At 42.2% G+C, this 20,352-nt stretch overlaps 1 protein-coding gene across 1 annotated transcript; it reads left to right on the top strand.

Moving 5' to 3' along the window:
• The first annotated feature begins 1,822 nt into the window (after positions 1-1,822).
• On the top strand, positions 1,823-19,948 carry VPS33A (VPS33A core subunit of CORVET and HOPS complexes). The gene is made up of 13 exons (XM_083151322.1): positions 1,823-2,069; positions 4,576-4,641; positions 4,780-4,907; positions 5,808-5,997; positions 7,950-8,066; positions 8,254-8,428; positions 8,645-8,838; positions 11,505-11,631; positions 12,259-12,326; positions 15,470-15,607; positions 16,704-16,841; positions 18,265-18,433; positions 19,407-19,948. The coding sequence occupies exons 1-13, from the start codon at positions 1,938-1,940 to the stop codon at positions 19,598-19,600; spliced, it is 1,836 nt and encodes a 611-aa protein (XP_083007448.1). The 5' UTR covers positions 1,823-1,937; the 3' UTR covers positions 19,601-19,948.
• The last annotated feature ends 404 nt before the right edge of the window (positions 19,949-20,352 follow it).

The following is a 20,352-nucleotide window of genomic DNA, read 5'->3' as shown; positions in this document are numbered from 1 at the left end:
GCATGTGCATTCTGTTCAGATCGTAAAGGTGAACTGGCAATATTGCCGGTTCATTGACATTATGTGGGGCAGCGTCATCAGGGACTGGGGAGGAGGCAGCGCTTAGAGCTGGCGCTGCTCCAGGGCGCTGCCTCCTCCATAGTGCGAACGGCAAATGGGTTGCTAGACCCAATTAACCCGTTCACACTGCACAGAAACGATCTGGTAAGAACCCTTCTATTTACCTGGTTAGTATTGCTGTGTTGCTACCAGTTAGCTGTAACCGGTAATTCCTTTCACATCGCACAAATTACCGGGTCGAACCGTCATGAACCCGGTAATTTTGTGCGATGTGAAAGGGGTATTATTCATTATGGGGTTTTAGACTAGATAATAAGAATTTTTTATTGTGGCAGATGTACTCCAGTTTCACAAGCAGGGACAGGGGCTCCAATAAACGATGACTCTCCCCCTCCCAAAACAATGTTCATCAAACCCATCGATTGGAACGACTTGGAAGCCCTCCCCGCACCAGCGCGGATAATGGAGGAGCATCAAGCAGCAGCCGGAGCGGAGGAGCTAGATTCTGCAAGTGAGAAAAGCAATCCCAAGGTCAGTGCCGCCATCCACTGTCCCCAGCCCAGTGCCCCCATCCACTGTCCCCAGCCTAGTGCCCCCTCCCCTCAAAAACAGGTCTAGTTACACTCTTGGGTAGATGGCAGGGGAAATTAGTTCCACCACCTCTCCAAAAACACTTTAAGGCATGGGTCTTCAACCTGTGGCCCTCCAGATGTTGTGAAACTACATGTTCCAACATGCATTGCCACATGTTTTCCTATAAGAGCATGCCAAAACAGTCAGGGCATTATGGGACATGTAGTTCCACAACATCAGGAGGGCTACAGCTTGAAGACCTGTGCTTTAAGCCATACCTCCTAACATGACCCATGCCAGGAGGGACAAACTACTTTGCTCCGTGGACATTCCTCTTCATGTATGATTGCTATCACAGGTTAACTAACAAGAAAGGTGTTTCTCCACAGGTGATGGCAATCAAAAATTAAAAGGAAAGTGCAGGAGCTGAGCAATGTGTCCCTCTTGGAGGGGGTCATGTTGGGAGGTATGTATAAACCCTGTTTGCTAGCCCATACTTGCCTATTTTAAATGTCACCTCTCCGGGAGAAGCCCGGAGAGGCAACACATCAGGGCGCGGGGGCAAGGCTGACATCACTTAGCTCTTCCCCCCCATGCCGGAAAATTCCGTGATTTGCGGGCCGTGGACGGGGGGCAAGGCTTAAATGAAGCAAAATGCCATGATCAGGTCGTTTAAGCCCTGCCCTCTCACCACAGACTCACGATTTACACTAATTAATCCAGCGGGAAAGGGGTGTGTGTGTGTGGGGGGGCTAGGAACATAAAGCGGGAGACTTGCCCACCTTCCCGGGGGGCCAGGAGGCGGACCCAATATTTGGAAGGCTCCTGGCCATTCCAGGAGGGTAGGCAAGCCTGTGCTAGCCATCGACTTTCAATATCCATCACAATGCAAAACCATTAATGATTGATGGCTATCCCTAATCCTGGAGTATAGCCTGTTCTGAAAGAAAAACACACACAGGTGCTATAACCTTTTTTTTTTTTTAAGATTCCATGTAAGTGAAAGGAGATGGGGGTCACTGCAGCTGACGCATATAAGCGCTTATTAGTTGGTTCTACAATGGCCATGCTTTCTTTTCATCATCCAATGCTTCAAGCCCAGTAGGCTCGTGCTGTGCTCGGCGGCCTCTAGAGGGAGCAAGTGACTCTCCCTTCGCCATATTGCTGCAGTGAGCAGTCACACGAGAGCTGACAGCTGAGCTCTAAAGTTCTTATACCACCAAACCAGCTAGCTGCCTGCTACTGCTACTCCTCCCGGCCGCACTGCTTCCCTGGCGTCACATGATCCTCACGTGATCGGTCTCATGAATGCGACTGTCAATAGGAGCCTCAAGATGGCGTCGCATCTGTCCTGCGGCCGGGTGAACCTGAACGTTCTGCGGGAGGCGATGCGCATTGAGCTGCGGGAGTTCCTAGACAAATGTGCTGGCAGTAAGGTGGGGGCACGTGGCTGCACTAGACTCCACTGTAGTGTGTATGTGGCGGCATGGCGGGGCTCTGCCGGTCCCCTGCTGCTCCTGTCACCAGATTTCCTATTCATACAATGTGCATTTATTTATTTCACTATACATTTTTCATTGCACACTTATTATCAAGGGCTGACAACTATTAAAAATATATTTTGCTAACATGTGCAAATCTATTTAACATACCTCCCAATATGACCCTCTCCAGGAGAGACACAATGCTCTGCTTCTGCACTTTCCTCTTGATGTATGATTGCCATCACCTGTGTTGAACAGGTTAATTGATGAGAAAGGTGTTTCACCACAGGTGATGGCAATCATACATCAAGAGGGAAGTGCAGGAGCAGAGCAATGTGTCCCTCATGGAGAGGGTCATGTTGGGAAGTATGATCTAATATTGGGAAGAATTCAATTAAATGTGCAATTGAAACTTGCAGGGAATGATTGACTGGTTCTTTTCAGATAGCTGCAGATTTCTACTTTCATCCTCCTAAGGTGTGAACAAGAATCTGTCAAAATTAGTACAGGACTATGAGTTATACTGCTTTCACATTGCAGAAATGGGTAATGACACGGTATTCTTAAATGGGACTTTAAAACGGGTCTGAGCCTTGAGACCTTTCACATTGCAGGTGAAAACCGTTTTAAAAATCATTTAATACCATTCAAAATTCAACCCGTTTAACCCCCAAGGGACACGTTTCAAGCCATTCACACTGCCTAAAAAACGGCTTTAAAACGTGTAGGACACTGCTTTTTAACCGTGTTGAAATGCCGGTTATCTTTAACCGGTAAATCAACTTTGGCACTTTCACATTGCAGCCTTAAACGTTTTAAAATGGGGAAAAAAACGGCAATATACCGTTTTAAAAGTGCAATGTGAAAGGGGTATTACAGGCTTCCTGCCCATACTTTCAGCATTGCACCTGTCACTTTAAGCTGGCCATACATCTAAGGTCCACCAGTCAAAATGGACAATAAATCGTTAGTTGTAAGACCAGCTTAAAGGTGCCCATACACGTAACAATTATTGTATATATACAATATTGCATCTCGGTTTTGTGATAGGATGAGATCTAGTACAAAAAGTATGTGCTGCACATACTTTTTGTACTAGATCTTTATCTCATCGAAAACCAAGATGCGATATTGTATACAATAATTGTAACATGTGTGGGCACCTTAAGGGCCAGATGTACTAAGCTGCAATAGTGATAAAGTGGAGAGTGATAAACAATCGGCTACTACCTGTCAAAACACAGCCTGTGACATAGCAGTTAGGAGCTGAGTGGCTGGTTTATCACTTTTCAAGTCAGAAGGACAAATTCCATTGTTAAGTGCCAGATGCCATCCTGCTAATTGAATTTAATCTGGGATCTCAATCACAGCACTATTCAATAGCGTATTTCATTGAATTCCCCCCATTTTATTGAATTTGAGCAAATTAAAAAGAAAAAATAAATGGTCAGATTTAAAATCAATATTTTTCAATTTTATTATTTATCCTTTATACAGTGTCACGGTTTCATCAATACCCAGTTACAGAGTACATTAATAAATAAGAAAAAAAAGAAATCAGTGACTTATGGGCCATTAAATCATGTCCGGACATACCTTTTCAGTGCGGCTGTTTTTTGGCCCCTTTTTTTCGCCAATGCAGTTACGACAGTTGAATCTGCATTGATGGAAAATAGGTGAAAGTGGCCGCGTTTTCAACTTAAACACGCGGATCACCCAGTAATTCGCTGATCCACATTTTTCCAACCCTGCTGATTTTTCTGACTGTTCAAAAATTGTCACTTGGGATTTGGTGCAGTTTGGAGTAGAAGATGGTTTTAGTACAGGAAGTATGCATATACAAAGTGCGATTTGAGCTTCTGATTTTGACAAAATCAGAAGAAATGTTAGCACAAATCACACTGTCTGTATACAGCGTGTGATGCTGATGTGTGTCCCATGGGATAGTGTTTTAGTGTAGTCAAAATTCAGCCATAGTCAAAATCTCATGTAAATATATTAAAAATGGTATGATTCTAGGCTCTTGGGACTTTAAAGGAAATTGCATAGTCAAAATTGTACATAGCCAAAATCTCACCATGTGTATGCACCTTTAGCGAAGGAAGGGCACATGAGGGAAGAAGGACCTGCTTGTAATAGCATACCTGTATACTCTAAAAGGGAGGGACAGACAGGTGACACAGGTGGAGTAGACAGTGATGGTGGAACAGTGGTTTTGGATGGGTTGCCTGCATTTGGTGAAGTCTTCATAGCCCATTCATAGTTTTGTAGAGAGTCTAATTGTGGGAGAGATGTATCAAAACTGGGGGGAGATTTACTAACTCTTCTAAGTAAAAAAAAAAAAATCGGTGTGGCTTTTTTTTTTCATTCAACCTTAGGGGCTGCTCTAGTATAAGAATGATGATGGTATTATATTTTTGCATTCTTTGACAAAATCATTTCTGTTTATTTTCTACAGGCTATAGTGTGGGATGAGTATCTGACAGGTCCTTTTGGATTAATTGCACAATATTCCCTTTTAAAGGTATTGTACATTATTTTTTTTGCATAGCAGGCAATCTTAAAATATATATATATATATATATATATATATATATATATATATATATATATATATATATATATATATTTGATGAAAGCATTTTGTTCAATGTGTTTTCAGGAACATGAAGTTGATAAGATGTTTACACTTAAGGCGGGTCCATTACCATCATCTGATGTTAAAAACATCATCTTTTTTGTCAGACCAAAGCTTGAGCTAATGGATATCATTGCTGAGAACATTCTGAGGTATTTATTTGTTATTAGTGACAATTTAACTTTATAGTCCATTATGTGTAATGATTTGTACATGGCTTACTCCATTCCGGGTTAGGGGATATTCTGAATTCCAGTGCATAAGGGGAAGATTTATACCCCTTTCACACCAGAAAATGCAGAGACCCACCTGGGAATTCCCCAAATGGCCCCTTTCATACCAGAAAAGTCCCTGCATTTTCTGGTGTGGGAAGGAGGTGGCCAGGAGCTGGAATGGTCGCGGAGGCCGGTGAACAGTACTCAACCCGGGTAAGTACCCCTACCCCTTTCACACCGGCCAGAACCCCGGGTTGAAACCAGCAAACAACTCTGCTCCATAGCAGGGTAGAAATCCCAGCAAATTTTCTCAGGGGCCCAACCCAGGAATTTAAGCTGGTTTGAAAGGGATATAAGTAAGCTTTGGAGAGAGAAAAACCACCATCCAATCAGTTCCTACCTGCCATATTACAGGCTGTGTTTGAAAAATGACAGAAGCTGATTGGTTGGTAGTTTCTCTCTCCATTGGTTCACACTCCAAGGCTTAGTAAATCTGCCCCCAAAGGCTATAATATACTATTAAATTACATTTAAATGGGAAACTTCACTACTGCAAATGGGCCTTATGGAGCGAACATTTTTACTATTTCTAGAGCACCCTGTAGTCAATAACATTGCAGGTTTTCATAGAGGTTTGTAATAGAAAATCTGCAATTTTGTGGCACTATAATTATCGTTGATGTGAGGTACTTCAAATTTCTGATTATTGAATGTCACTGTTTTCCTCCTATAAATACACTTTGCTTGCTCTTCCAAATTCAACTTTGACATTGGATGAAATAATTCATATGCATTTGCAGTCTGTATAATAATGCAATAATATTTTTGCTACCACAGAGAAGACAGGGGGCGATTCCCACAACGGGACTTCCACATCTTGTTTGTCCCTCGTCATAGCTTGCTGTGTGAGCAGCGGCTGAAGGATCTGGGAGTTCTGGGATCCTTCCATAAGCGTGAGGAATACCGTCTGAACTTGATTCCTTTTGATGGTGATTTGCTGTCAATGGAATCTGAACATGCATTTAAGGTAATCAAAGCTTTGCTAAAACAAATGACGTGATTTTAGTCGTCATCAGTTAAACAAGATTTAAGCTAAAAAATAAATACATACTTTTTGTGTGTGTGTGTTTTTAATGGATAGCTTTGTAAGGGATCTCTTAGTGCAGTGGTTCCCAGTCTTAGCACACAGAACACTAACACAATTACAGTTTTTGGTCTTCCCATACCTATTTATTACAAGTTTCCATAAGAGACAGCTGTCTTTATTTTCCTGTTTTGTTACCTTTTTTTTTTTTTTTTTTTTTTAAATTTGGCTTATCTTCAAATTACTACTTATTACCAATGGCAAACTGTGGCTGCACCAACCACATACTGCAGTCGGGAACCGCTTGCCATATATAAACATACACTTTCTGATCTATGTAATATATGTGCTGGCTGGTTCTCCCATTAATCAGCAGCGCTGTGTACATCAAGCACCTGCGGCGCACGGGACATTGCATAAGCCATCACATTTCTTCTAAGCTTGCTCCCAGTCTCCCATTGGCTAGATTTCTAGGAGTCTGGAGGTGGGCTTAGAAGAAGTGTGATGTCTTATGCTGAGTCAGCATGGCACCTGATGCACACAGTACTGATGATCCCCGGGGGAACCAGCCAGTCTATATATCATATATTAGAACATGTATGCGCTAAGCTGTTCCCTTCTGCACTATATGGTCGGCCCTGCAGCCACCACTGGCCATGACAAAATGTTTGCAAAACCAAGCATGTAAGAACTGTGTGTCTATAGCAGGCTCTGCTAACAGACTGACAATTGGGCTGTGGTGAGGCATAGAACTTGCAGAGTGGTGCTATGCGATGAGTCATCAGAATTGGTACTTTGGAGAAGCAGTCTGATTTGTTTGTACTATGTATACATTTTCATTTAGTAGAAACCGCAACTAAATCCAGTTATGTGGAATCCAGTCTGGGAAACAGGGCCTTATTCTAGTTCACTCTTTCTGACAAAGGGCTAGATTCTCTAAGCTTCAAAAGTGATAAAATGGAGAGTGATAAACAGCCAACCAATCAGCTCCTACCTGCCATGTCACAGACTGTGTTTGAAAAATGTCAGACAGGAGCTGATTGGCTGGCTTTTTATCACTCTCTATTTTATCACTTTTGAAGCTTAGAGAATCTGGCCCAAAATCCTTCTTAAGCCCCGTACACACGGGGGAGATATATTGCTCAGCCATATATTGCTAGCAATATATGGCTGAGCAATATATTGCTCAGTTTCTCCTTTTCATCAGCGACCAGAGATGGTCGCTGATGAAAGGGAACCTCTGCCGGCGGTGCCGCAGAGGTAATCAGCTGGTCGCAGGAGCAAGCTCCTGTGACCAGCGAACAGAATGGGGCTGAAAACGGGAGCGTGCACCTGGCGATTTATCGCTGGGGCACACTCTCATCAGTGGCAATATGGTCGCCTGCGACCATATTTCCAGCGATTTTTCCAGCGATACACAGCTTCAGATGGACAAAACCATGTACACTGCAGGTGAGGCAGATGTTGCTTGAGTAGAGAGAATTAGATTTGGGTGGGGTTTTACTTCAAAGTGAGATCTATATTGCAGTGTAAAAATAAAGCAGTCAGTATTTACCCTGCACAGAAACAAAATAACTTGCCCAAATCTAACTCTCTGCACATTTTACATCTGCCCCCCTGCAGTGCACATGGTTTTGTCCATCTAAGAAGGATTTTGTCAGAGTGAACTAGAATAAGGCCCACAGTGCCTTAGGTTATAAATGGTGCCACGGCAACAAATGATGTAATCCCTGGAAGAGCTAGCATACTATGACACCTCTGCTTTTACTTTACAAAACCAAAAAATCTTTAATCTTTATTTGTATGCCAGCAGACAACCAGCACTATAAACAGCTTGCTATTTGGTGGGGAAATATAAAATTCTAAATCTAGTATTGTATTTCTTATTTTACCAGGAATGTTACTTGGAGACCGATCAGACCACTCTTTACCACGCAGCTAAAGGACTCACCACTTTGCAAGCATTGTATGGAACCATTCCTCAGATCTGTGGAAAAGGAGAATGTGCGAGGGTAAGCCTGGGCCAACCGTTACTCACTTATGCCTGGTGTTACACAGACATGAAAGTGAAGGCCACATTATTCTTTTTAATGTGTGTTTGTTATAAACTTCTAATCTAATGGTCTAATCTTCGCAAATAAATATATAAGTAAAGACTCTTATATAAAAAAAAAAAAAGAATTTTGATTGTATTTCTAGCATGTTGCAAATATGATGATCAGGATGAAGCGAGAGCTGGGTGGGAGCAACAACCAAGTATCTCCGGTTTTCGACACCCTTTTGTTATTGGATCGTAATGTTGACTTAATGACTCCTCTGGCAACTCAGCTCACATATGAGGGACTGATCGATGAGGTGTATGGGATTCAGAACGGTAAGTGGCTCATACTACTCCGACAAAAACCTCCTGACCGTTAATTGTACAATTATGTGGATAAAGATAAAAATAATTGTACTTGCATATACATCCAAATTGTAAAGTGACGATCCACAACATTGCTTTAAAATAGTGGCTAAGCTCTGCAGATATTGGGTTTTGTATTTGTTAATTAGTGGTCTTGTTGAGCTGAAATGTATATATTCACAACAGGACACGTGAAGCTTCCTCCAGAAAAATTTGCTCCGAAGAAACAGGGTGAGGGTGGGAAGGATCTGCCTACAGAACCCAAGAAACTGCTGCTAAACTCTGCAGAGGAGCTCTATGCTGAGATTCGAGACAAGAACTTCAACGCTGTGGGTTCAGTGCTGAGTAAAAAGGCCAAAATTATATCTGCTGCTTTCGAGGTAACGTTGGACAAGTGTTTTGACTGAAAGTTACAGTTTAATGGGATGCAGTTAAAATCCCGGCGGTCGGGATCCCGACCGCCGAAATCCCGACACTTTCTCCCTCCTGGGGTGTCCACGACACCCCTGGAGGGAGAATAAATTAGTGTGCCGAGCGTAGCGAGGCACCGGGCCCGCTGCGTGGCGAGCGCAGCGAGCCCGCAAGGGGGGGCGATCCACGTCCCCCCCCCTTGTCGGGATTTCGGCGGTCGGGATTCCGGCGCCGGGATTTTGAACGCCGGGATTCCGACCGCCGGGATTTCATACTGCTTCCATTTTAATCTGTCTCCTGAGATTTCATTCTGATATAAAAGGGGAAATGAGCAGAGTGATCAGTGTCCCGTTACGCTATAGAAAACTTCATTTTCATATATATATTTTTTAAACCATTTGGAGACAAGTGTTGTAGTAGGCGTATTATATTATATTATATATCACATATGCTCTTATTTTATTGTCTCTTGTGTTTTTTTGTTTTAGTTGAGAAACTAATAATATAAATTTAACAGGTTGTAACCTGAAACCACATGTAACTCCTGCGGCAGAGGGCGGCCATGACCCGGGCGGGGGATGCTGAGAGCCGGACGGAGGGAGTCGCGCTGCAGGAGAATATAAAAAAACAAACAAACATAGAAATCAGCGGCCACCTATTCATTTGTATGTCCCCCAGCATCAGATGCAAAACAACACAGGTGCTAAAAAGCAGCCTTGATGTGCCACTGACAGCTGCACATAAAATGTATTTTATTAGCTACACATATGATCTTGCGATGCGCACTGGACATCAGATTGGATGTCATACACATGCAATTTGGGGCCATTTCACACAATTTCTCGGGCCAATCCACCGGGTGAAATTGGGCCTAAATCGCATAGTGTATGGGGGCCTTAAATTTTCTCTGCACATGTTATATCAACCACACCTGCAGTGCAGCATGGTTTTGCCCATTTGAGAACATATTTGTCCTGCAATCAGGTCTGAATTAGGCCCTAAGTGACAGAATTTTGTATGTTGGTTTGCCAGAACGGATCACCAATCTTTCCTCATCCTGGCTACCAAATATATGGGCTGGGTGACTGTATCTTTAAATCTCCTACCAGATACCTTGAGGGATACTTTCCCAGTTATAGCATTTCAAAATCATCTCCCAGGAAGCAATGCAGTGAGTGCAAAGCAGTCTACAAGATGCCATTTAAATCCTCGACACGTTTTTGCATGATAATAATATCCTCTTGCACGCTTTTAAATGGCTGCCATTGTGTTCTATTCTACAAATGCATCACCTGCTTTTGGTTGTCACATACATTCAAATACTTTATCAGTCGGACATAGAAAAGTAAAAAATCTTAAGAAGTTTGGAATGTGTTTATGTATGTGTATCTATATCCTTTTTTTTTTTTCAGAGCTCTCCTGCTCTTTTATATTCAGTTCTTTTACTGACTCTTGAAATTAAAATATGTCTTTTTTTTAACTTTTGCATGTAAATGTAAACTTGAACAATTGTCTTGGTTAGGGACTTTAGGACAGGCTTAACATTGACTGCACTAAGTTATACAATTAATTAATAGCGTTGTAAATGTTCTAAGTGAGGTTAATTCCATTTCTTGTTAGTTCTGTACGAATATTGTTGGCATTGAGTAAAAGACATGTCTGTAATAGGTGATAATGAGACTGGAGTGTCCTAGTAGAATAAAACAAATTAACAGCTGTGCATCGTTATCACCCACTTGCCAAGGCTTGCCCAACATGTCATAATGGGCATGATGTATTTTATTGGCATCTTTGGAGAATGGAATGATTTTACAATCTATGTTGAACTTAGATTTGAGCTATTCTGTTTGGTTTTTTTTGGACGGCTTTTGTGGGCTTTTCTTGTTTGCTTGTAAGTATTTTTGTTTGTGAAGTCATTGTTCAGCTTAGGACATTTTTTTTCTTCTTCTCCCGGTGTTGAAATCGTATTGAATGGCAGACATCTGTGGCCTGTCATAGCTGCATACTTTTACATCTAGGCAACTATATCAGGTATGGAATAGATTGTGAGAAGCCTTTATATTGAGGGACAATCTTCTTGATCTTGGTTTTTCTTTTTTGTCCACCAGGGGGCACAGGAAGAATTAACACCAAAAAGAGTTGAGTCAAAACTTCTATAGTGCCTGGCCACCCAGTCCCCTATACCCCACCCTCAAGCCCCAGCCTGCCAGTTTTTATTTTGGTGCCAAGGCAGAGCAGGCACCATTTTTCAGGGCTCAGACCATTTAAAAAATATATATATATATATTTAATTGTTTCTTTGTTATTTTACATGGGCGGCGCTGCCGAGGGACAAGTTACCCAGCACAGACGCTCCAGCACATCTCGCCGGGGCGGCCTTGGTTTTTTGATATAACAATATTTGGTACTTATGTAATATCTGGACTCCCGTTTTTCTTATGAGACCGCGTCCCCTCGCCACACTATATAAAATCAACTCCATGCGTAGTTGGACAGTAGGGGTATGAAAAAATGGGGTGCATTTAACATGGGAGTCCAGATAATACATAAGTACCCAATATTTGCCCCTTTTAGGTTAACTGTTGATTATCTGCAATTAATTGTTTATCAGTATCCATTTTATTTTTCTTTCCAGGGGAGACACAGTGCAAAAACGGTTGGGGAGATCAAACAATTTGTCTCCCAACTGCCTCATATGCAAGCAGAACGAGCATCTTTAGCCAATCATACATCCATTGCTGAACTTATAAAGGAGATAACAAGTAAGATGCCGTTTGTTTCCAATAAGTGTTTTGTCTCATTCTATTTAAGATTACAAATCCTTCTATTCTGTTGATCACCTTATTGTTCTTATTCTTCTAGACTACTGATTTATTTGGGGCATCTTACAAGGGTGGAGGAGATATACTAGTACAGTGGTGTCAAACTCATAGCCCTCCAGCTGTTGTGGCACTACACGTACCAGCATGCCCAGCCACATATTTTATATAATGGATTGCTAAAACTGTGGCAAGGCATGCTGGGATTTGTAGTTCCACAACAGCTGGAGGGCCATGAGTTCTACACCACTGTTTAGCATAATGATTAAATTGAAATGCAGTAATGAAGAGATCATCACAATGTAATTAGGCCTTATACACTTGTGGGCTATTCTTCCCATGAAACAAAATGAGAACCCTGTTTGCGTCTACGTAATCCTCGAGGTGAAGTGCACAGTGTTTTCTCCCCATTGTCTCCTCTGTATAAGCAGCCTTATGAAGGTTTTAGTTATTCTTAACCGAAGGTGGCTTAAGGGCATTCTGACGTCTGTATCCCTGTACTGCCATAGCACGTTGCCCAGGTATACATTTACTGTTCTCTGTGCCAACTATGTGTATCTATCTTTTCAGCTTCTGAAGATTTTTTTGCCAAGTTAACAGTGGAGCAAGAATTCATGTCTGGGTTTGACACTGATAAGGTTAGTGTCGCTTCATACAATACATAATTATATTACAGGCATGGGAGCTGTTCCCCAGAAACCAGCTGTCCAGAAGGCTCTAGAAATCAGGAGAGAACTATAAGCTGGTGCTATTCAGTGGTATCCAGTGATGACATTATATGTGCCCACTCCTGTAAGCTGGGCAGTAGGGCAATGCAGCGCAATAGTGGTGCCTCCCCACTGCAATAGTCAGTCACTTTTTTATTTTAATATTAGCACACCTGTAAGTAAGCGACACAAAATCATTGTTTACACTTATGTCATGTTGTGAGAAACATAATCCATCCATACAGTATTCCAGTGCCAATGGTGCACACATTCTGAGGGTCTTCTAGGCATAGTGCTCCAAATTTCAGGTTTAAAAAATAAATCCCTTTCATCGAGACTTTAGTGTTGGCTCCTTAAAATGTATAATAACAGTCAATACTGGGTAATATAGCCACTATTGGTGTGTGTGTGTGTGTGTGTGTGTGTGTGTGTGTATGTGTGTGTTTCGACAAAATACCAGATAATTTTATGACAGAAAACCACTTTATCTTGCATAGTGGAATATGTAGTGACATAGTCTGTGTCTGGGGTAGCCAACTCCTGTCCTTGAGAGCTACTAGTTATTAGATTCCTTTGCTATTCGACTTAAGATTTGGGTGCTGTGCAATCTTTGCTAACTCTGTAATATTTACATACAATTCATACAATCAGCATTAGATTTGCACTATATAGTCATTGCTGCCCTGTCTATCTGGGTTTCAATTTGTGCTGTCTCGGGAGCGCGCATTGGGATCGCAAGGTAAAATACCTGTGCGATCTGCATGCGATTTTGACTATATAATCAAAATATAATGTCAAATCTTACCGTGTGTACACAGCATTAATGTTTTCCAGATTTCCTCTCAGAACCACAGAATCACAAGTGAAGTAATTAGCTCCACCTGGGGATCTTTTAAAATGTGTTAGTGAGTAATCAGTGCCCCTGTGCAGCGGCTAGGTTGTCTGGAAAATGTGAACTGTTGGTAGCTCTCGAGGACTGGAGTTGGCTACCTCTGGTCTGTGTAAATAATCTTCTGATCTGAGTTTATTACCTTGATCAGCTTGATCTTGGTCACCCACCAAGTAGTCTAATGGAATAATGAGCCCATTTATCGGCTCTTGAGCTGTGCAGCCTGGTCATTCACTGTGTGTGTGTGTGTGTGTGTGTGTGTGTGTACAGCATACTAGGAGTTGATTGGATAAGCCAGACTATAGCAGCCACTATCATAGATGATTGTGGCAGCTTTCAATCCACAAACTGTGAACCTGTACAACCACTGCATATCATTCAGTATTGCAGATCAAAAATGTTATTGTTTCCTGTGAGAGAATTACTGTTAGATTTCTTTCTCCTCGTGTATTATGGTCTTTAATTTACTTAAAATGATACCTGTATCAGCAATTGAGAATTGTTCTCACATTTGTTAACATTCATACTTCACATCTGGCTGTGGATGCTTTCTGCAGATAGCCATACAGTGTGACCTGGTGCCAATTTGCGCTGCTCACCTCTCACTCATATATCTATCATCATACTATGTAGTAGTAGTACGTTTATTTATAAGGTGCCACAAAGTGTCCGCAGCGCCGTACATAGCAAACAAAAAACACATTACAAGGTAATGTACAGGGTGTGTTGATAAAATACAGCATAAATAGGGGTATAGCTGGTAGAACTAAAATCAGCATCAGTTCAGAAGTAGGTGTCGAAATTGTCGAGGAGACTAAAGATGAAGTAGAGGAAGGGAAGAACAGGACAGGATATATTCAAACTGGTGGAGATAATTTATTAAGTTTCTTATATAGCGCACACACATTCTGCAGCGCTTTACAGAGAATAGTTGAACATTCACATCAGTCCCTGCCCCAGTGGAGTTTACAATCTATATTCCCTACCACATGTACACGCACACACAGACATTCTAGGGGTAATTTTGTTTGAAGACCATTAACCTACCAGTAAATCTTTGGATTGTTGGAGGAAACCGGTGCTGTGAAGCAGTAATGCTAACCATTACACCTTCAGTGCATTGTGTGACAGTATGAGCTCTCTCTATTTAATCCGTTTACTTCTTTCTTGGGGAACAAGCTGCAATATGTAGTACACTTTGTACGGCCCTTGTCTGCGTAAAATGAATGTGTCATTTATGAGTATTGAACTTAGACTATACGTCTCTTAAATATATATTATATTATATTGGTACGCCATCCCCGGCACTCACTTAAGAACTGTGTATTGCCCGGTGCCCTCCACAATGACCGATGGATGCCCAGCGGTGATAGATAGCTACGGCAGTCGGCGGCACTCGGGTCTTCTCAATAATCAGACTCACACTGTCGTCTTTAAAGTCAACGTTTCAGCGGCGCTTATGCAGTTCTTGATAAAACGTTGACTTTAAAGGCGACAGTGTGTCTGCTTATTGAGAAGCTTATTTTGTACGTACATATATCTATCTATCTAGTGTACAAACACAGAAGGTAGCAGACTAGCTTTGGAAGCTTTAGCTTCGAGCGGGCTTAGTAGTTTAATAATAATCCATTGTAAATAGTGACCAGGCTTCTTTGATTTGGGCAATATGGTTCTATCCTTTGTTGCCAGATTAACATGGCGGCTGGGGAGGTCACCCAGGTGCCCCCACACACAGCTGCAAGACCAGAAGGGGAATACTGTGGGCATATGTGACTAGCAGTTTCTGCTTTACATAATGTGCACTGGTATCTGTACAGTGTGTTTAAGATGTTTGCGCTGCTTGGAGTGTTTCCACATAATACATTTTAATAACATTGCCAGTATTTCCTTTTGCCAATTTTTAATGGTAGTGGCCCCACAAATGTGTTGCCCTGGTGCCTCCACAAACCTTAATCTGGTCCAGCTCCAATAATATACCATGCCTAATACCACCACTGCCACAGTTGTGAGCATCGACTTGCAATTTTCTGTTGTATGAAAACTGTTTGGTGGCAATGGTCTGTGAGTTGCCAGAGGTTCAGGGTTAATGGCAAATGTCTCTTGCCCTGACTTTTTCCTAAATGCACCTATTGTGTGTCTACTGTGTGTCTATTGTTTTCACAGATTTGCTGTTTTCTTGCTACAGGTAAATCCATACATAGAGGATTGTATGGCAAAAAAAGATCCCCTGATAAAAATCTTAAGATTGGTGTGCCTCCAGTCTGTCTGCAACACCGGGCTCAAGCAGAAGGTGCTAGACTTCTACAAGAAAGAGATTCTACAGGTGATCCTTTTGTTACATGGTGCAGTACTTCAATGAAAATGTTCCATCCTGTTTTGTGAAGTAGGTCATAACATTTTGTGTAACCGAAATATTCTCTGAATCTACAGGTAAAGCATTGTGTCTCGTAAGACATGTGTGGTTTACATGTTAAATGTCTGTCTGTGCCATAACCTTATTTTAATAACTAATGCATGGATGATATATATTCTTTTTAATGACCTTATTTCCCTGTACTGTGTACGCCCCTCTCCGGGGCATTGCCTGGCACTCCCCCTACACCCTTCTTACCTATAATATGTGAACATATAACATGTCTTCCAGAAACAGGTGAAAGTCCAGTAACTAGTTAAGAAAACCAATAAACGCAAAACCAAACAAGTTCAGTGGAACATGTGTTTTTTTCCGGCTACTTTCAGGGATTTTGCCTCAGGTGAAACAATCCCCAATAAGCTGGCATCACAAATTGGATAACCCACCACCACCAATTTCCCCGCTGTAAATTACCGTGGGTAATTGGATATCCCACTTATTAATAAGCTTTTTTTATTTACAACTTTATTTTGTTTTACAGATATTGGTTTACAATCTGTGTCGCAAACAATAGTGCGTTCATAAAGTGACTTACAATAAATTTGTTAGTGTGTGACCTAGATACTAAATATGTCTGTAAGCTTGCCTGCGGGGGTTACTGATGCTGTAGTGTTATGCTCTCACATTTGGGTTATACTGTTTATCTACACAGAGATTGTATCCATAGTCACATGTGACCTGTTTTATTGCTCACCTGCTATAGAGAACGGGTCAAGCAGTTTCCAGTCACTAGATATAATGCACATAGGCTTATTGAAGATCTGTTAAGCAGCGCAGCAAACAGACCTGTTCGAATGTCATCAGAATATTGATCATGCTAAGACCAATAACCTTTAAATTAATATTTGCGTGTCATAAGTCATCTTGATGGTTTGTCTTTGTTTTAAAGCGGTAAGCACAGTTATAACAGCATAAGCACGATGAGGAATAATTGTCATTATACAGTGCATTGATCATTGTGTTGCGATGCTCTCTGATCTAGTATAACCGCTTGTATACTTTGCAGACCTATGGCTATGAGCACATTCTGACGCTGCATAATTTGGAAAAGGCTGGACTTTTAAAATCCCAAACAGTAAGCCGGAATAATTACCCTACGATCAGGAAAACCCTACGGCTTTGGATGGATGACGTCAATGAGCAGGTCAGCTGGGTGACTTTAAAATACTGTTTTTTACTTTACTGAATAAAATACTGTTTGCCAGATACTTGGAAAAGTGGGTACAATAGATTAGATAGATTAGTGAAGTACACATCTATACAAAATAAACAATACAAAGTAACTGTGCTATTAACCAGGAGTAAATTGTAAGATATAAGGGTATATTTAATACAAGATTGCTAAAAAAAACATATAGAGCACATCAGTCATTGACAAGATAAAAGGTATACAAATATTCACCCAAATGGAACAGAGTCAAGCTGCTTTTGCTGAGCAAGTGCCTGTTCCTATATTGCCCATGTGTAGGAAAAGCTCTTTGGAAAAGCTGCATTTCCACAGTGAAACACGTCAGTGCCTAACATCACCCATTTGGACAGAACACTGAAATGCAAGCACCCTGTGACCAAACCAGCCCTGGTCCTTTCCACTCTTCCAGCCTGTGGACAACTACTCAATTGGTTCACTTTCTGCCATACAAGGGACACATCTAACATTGTAACAACTGCTACCAAGGAGAGGGATACACCACATCAGCCACCCATTATTCATAGAGGTACTTGGGGCTACAACAGCCTTATGGTCTCTATCAGGATCTTTCCCTATGCCAGAGCAATATCGGAACGGACGCTTGCTCAGCAAAAGCAACTGGACTCCTTTTGACTGTCGAACTTCCCCGTGTCGACCTAATGACCCTGTCGACCTAGTTTGTGTCTATCCAATGATCCATACCCAACTCTAAATGCACTCTGCTAGTTTTTGACAAATAAGACTAGCTTTATTTCCTTTTTATTTGTGTCTTTCTCCCTATGGTAGTCTTGTTGGTTGCCAGATGACTGAATGTCAGGATTCCGACAATCATCAGTGTTCATTCTAGCACCCGCCATCTTTGAAAACCTATGCAGTTCCTCTTCACTGCCTGGGGTGTCACTGTCTTCTGTAGTGCTTCTAGCACAGTGTGGTCTGTATATCAGCACTGACATGCAAACCAGACCTGTGCTAGAAACACCTCAGCAGACAGCGACGCCCCAGGCAAGGAAGATGAACTCCATGGGTTTTCAAAGATGGCGGGTGCTAGAATGAACACTAGTCATTACACCAACGTCGGTATCCTGACTGCTAAAACCCAGACAGCCACTGGCTATTCTCCCTTGTGGGGGTCCACGACCCCCGTAGAGGGAGACAACAATAGGTGGCGAGCGTAGGTTTGTTACGCTCCACCCGCTGCCTTGGGATCCCGAATGTCGGTGTGCTACACCACACCCGTCTTGTTGTTGTGGGATGAGGGTGAGACTTAAGATTTCTCTTAGTGAGTAGTTTACTATGCAGAGAGCAAAACAGATGTCTTTGGGAATAGCTAATTTGCTTGCAGTATCTTATGATCTAATCGATCCATTTTTTTTTCTAGAATCCTAATGATATATCCTACGTGTACAGTGGTTACGCTCCTCTTAGTGTCCGCCTAGCCCAGGTGCTGGTTCGTCCAGGTTGGAGGAGCATCGAGGAGGTTCTCAAACTTCTTCCTGGGCCTCAGTTTGAAGAGCGACAATCCCTACCTGCTGGCCTTATGAAGAAACGTAAGGGATCTTGTAATGTATGACTCAATTGATCTAATAGTCACAAACTAGTCATAGTTTATAATGTTACACTTAAAAGAATAAAAACAAAGATAATTAAAGCATCGCTACATGCTCCACCAGTCGTGGCTGTCATAGGGTCCTCTCTCTCTCTCCTCAAGGAATAAGATGAACACACAAGTTGTTACTCTTCAGGCTCTAGTCATATGCTGTATGCTTAAGGTTTTCTCCTTACAATTGAGGTGGGGTAGTCATAGGCTGATAATTACATTGCCATGATTATTGCCTGTGCCAACGGTATGTGCATTGGCCCAAAATGCTGTTTGCACATGCATTATGGGCCTGATTCTGGTTCACTCACAAAAAGCAAATTCTCTCTTTTGATGGACAAAACCGTGTGCACAGAAGGTGGGGCAGATGTAACGTGCATCTGCCCCACATGTGCACAGTGCACATGGTTTTGTCCATTAGAGACAAAATGTGCTTTTGTGAGTGACCCAGAATCAGGCCCTGTGTGTGTGTGTGTGTGTGTGTATATAAGCATAATGGGGGTATTCAAATGTGGGTGGAGATGTGCTGCGCATTGCAAAATATTACCATGTGAAGGACCCATTCTGCATGTGAGCGTTTCGGTCCTGAGATATGTAGTATGCAGTCCAGAATCAGACTATGAGGGATTGACAGTCTGATGCCATCTCGTGGAGGTGACAAACTCTGTTTCTCCAAACTGGGGCATCTCACCACAGGTTAGAGGGAGGGAAGAGGCCGCAGAGATTTCCTGACCTCTGCGACGGAGGGTGACAGAGTGATCCAATGCAGTGCAAGTTTATTCACCACTGCAGCAGGAGGCGTCTACTTGCAATAATTCCTGCTGTTGCATTACCATCCCATCCGAATCAAGCCCAGTGTGTACTGTTTGCCGTTTGATCCTGTGTACAGTACATTAACTGCTTTGTATTTTCCCATACTACAGGTCAGCAAGGTGAGAACAAGGTTATACTGGTGTTCTTCCTTGGTGGAGTGACCTTTGCGGAGATTGCTGCACTCCGTTTCCTGTCACAGTTGGAGGATGGGGGAACAGAATACATTATTGCCACTACCAAACTGATCAACGGCACAACATGGATTAAATCTCTGATGGAAAAGCTTGAGGCACCACCATTTTAAGGCTGCAAATCCTATTTAACTAGGAAATTCAAGACTTGAATTCTTAAGACATCTTAAATGGCTTCAATTGCTTGTGCTGTTATATGGTTGACCATGCTACGAGCAAAGGTAGGTAGCTGCTGCTGAGCTCACCACATCATGTACAAGTCCTGGAACCGGAATGCTTCCCACAGCAGCACTTCATAAGCAAGAAGATGAAACTCCACTTCTGTATATTATCTTCAGAAAGATCACCCAGAAACTGAAGCCTCTCGGTGCTGACAAGAAGCCTTCAGAATTTATAACTGTGAAGTGTTTGTGTCAAAATATAATTGAAAATTATTACGAATCCTTAAACTATCCAGAACACTTCTGTGCCCCTTGTGTATTTCAGTGCAGCTAGACGGGCCAAAATAAGTATATGTACATTGATTCATGGGGGGTATAAAATTGTTCAAATACAGAGCCTGATTCAGACCCTGTTGTAGAAGTGCTATTCCGTAATCTCCGCACTTCTGCACATTAGCACACCCTGAAACTGAGATTATTGTTTCAGAGCTGGCTGGGAGCAGCAACGCTTCATTTTGTGGGAGCGGTCTGAACAATGTGGGTGTGTCCGAGGCGCTGGAGGGGAGGACGACTGTGATGTTACAAGCGTCCGCTATGACCTGGAACATGGCTGGCATGCATCTAGCTTTGCTGCTATGCTGTTACAGCAAAGCACTTGCACTTTAGCAATGTGCCTGCAATTCTTTACTGGGAAAACATTAGGG

The sequence above is a fragment of the Crinia signifera genome, chromosome 1 (genome assembly GCF_055691185.1).
Source record: "Crinia signifera chromosome 1, ASM5569118v1, whole genome shotgun sequence".
Lineage (NCBI taxonomy): Eukaryota > Metazoa > Chordata > Amphibia > Anura > Myobatrachidae > Crinia > Crinia signifera.
Note: the sequence above shows the minus strand (reverse complement) of the source record. Positions and strands in the feature narration are given on the sequence as shown.

Coding starts and splice junctions, on each gene's coding strand:
- VPS33A (XM_083151322.1), top strand. CDS start 1,938: ATGAATGCGACTGTCAATAGGAGCCTCAAGATGGCGTCGCATCTGTCC. Junction 11,632..12,258: donor ACTTATAAAGGAGATAACAA/GTAAGATGCCGT, acceptor CTATCTTTTCAG/CTTCTGAAGATTTTTTTGCC. Junction 18,434..19,406: donor TGCTGGCCTTATGAAGAAAC/GTAAGGGATCTT, acceptor CCCATACTACAG/GTCAGCAAGGTGAGAACAAG.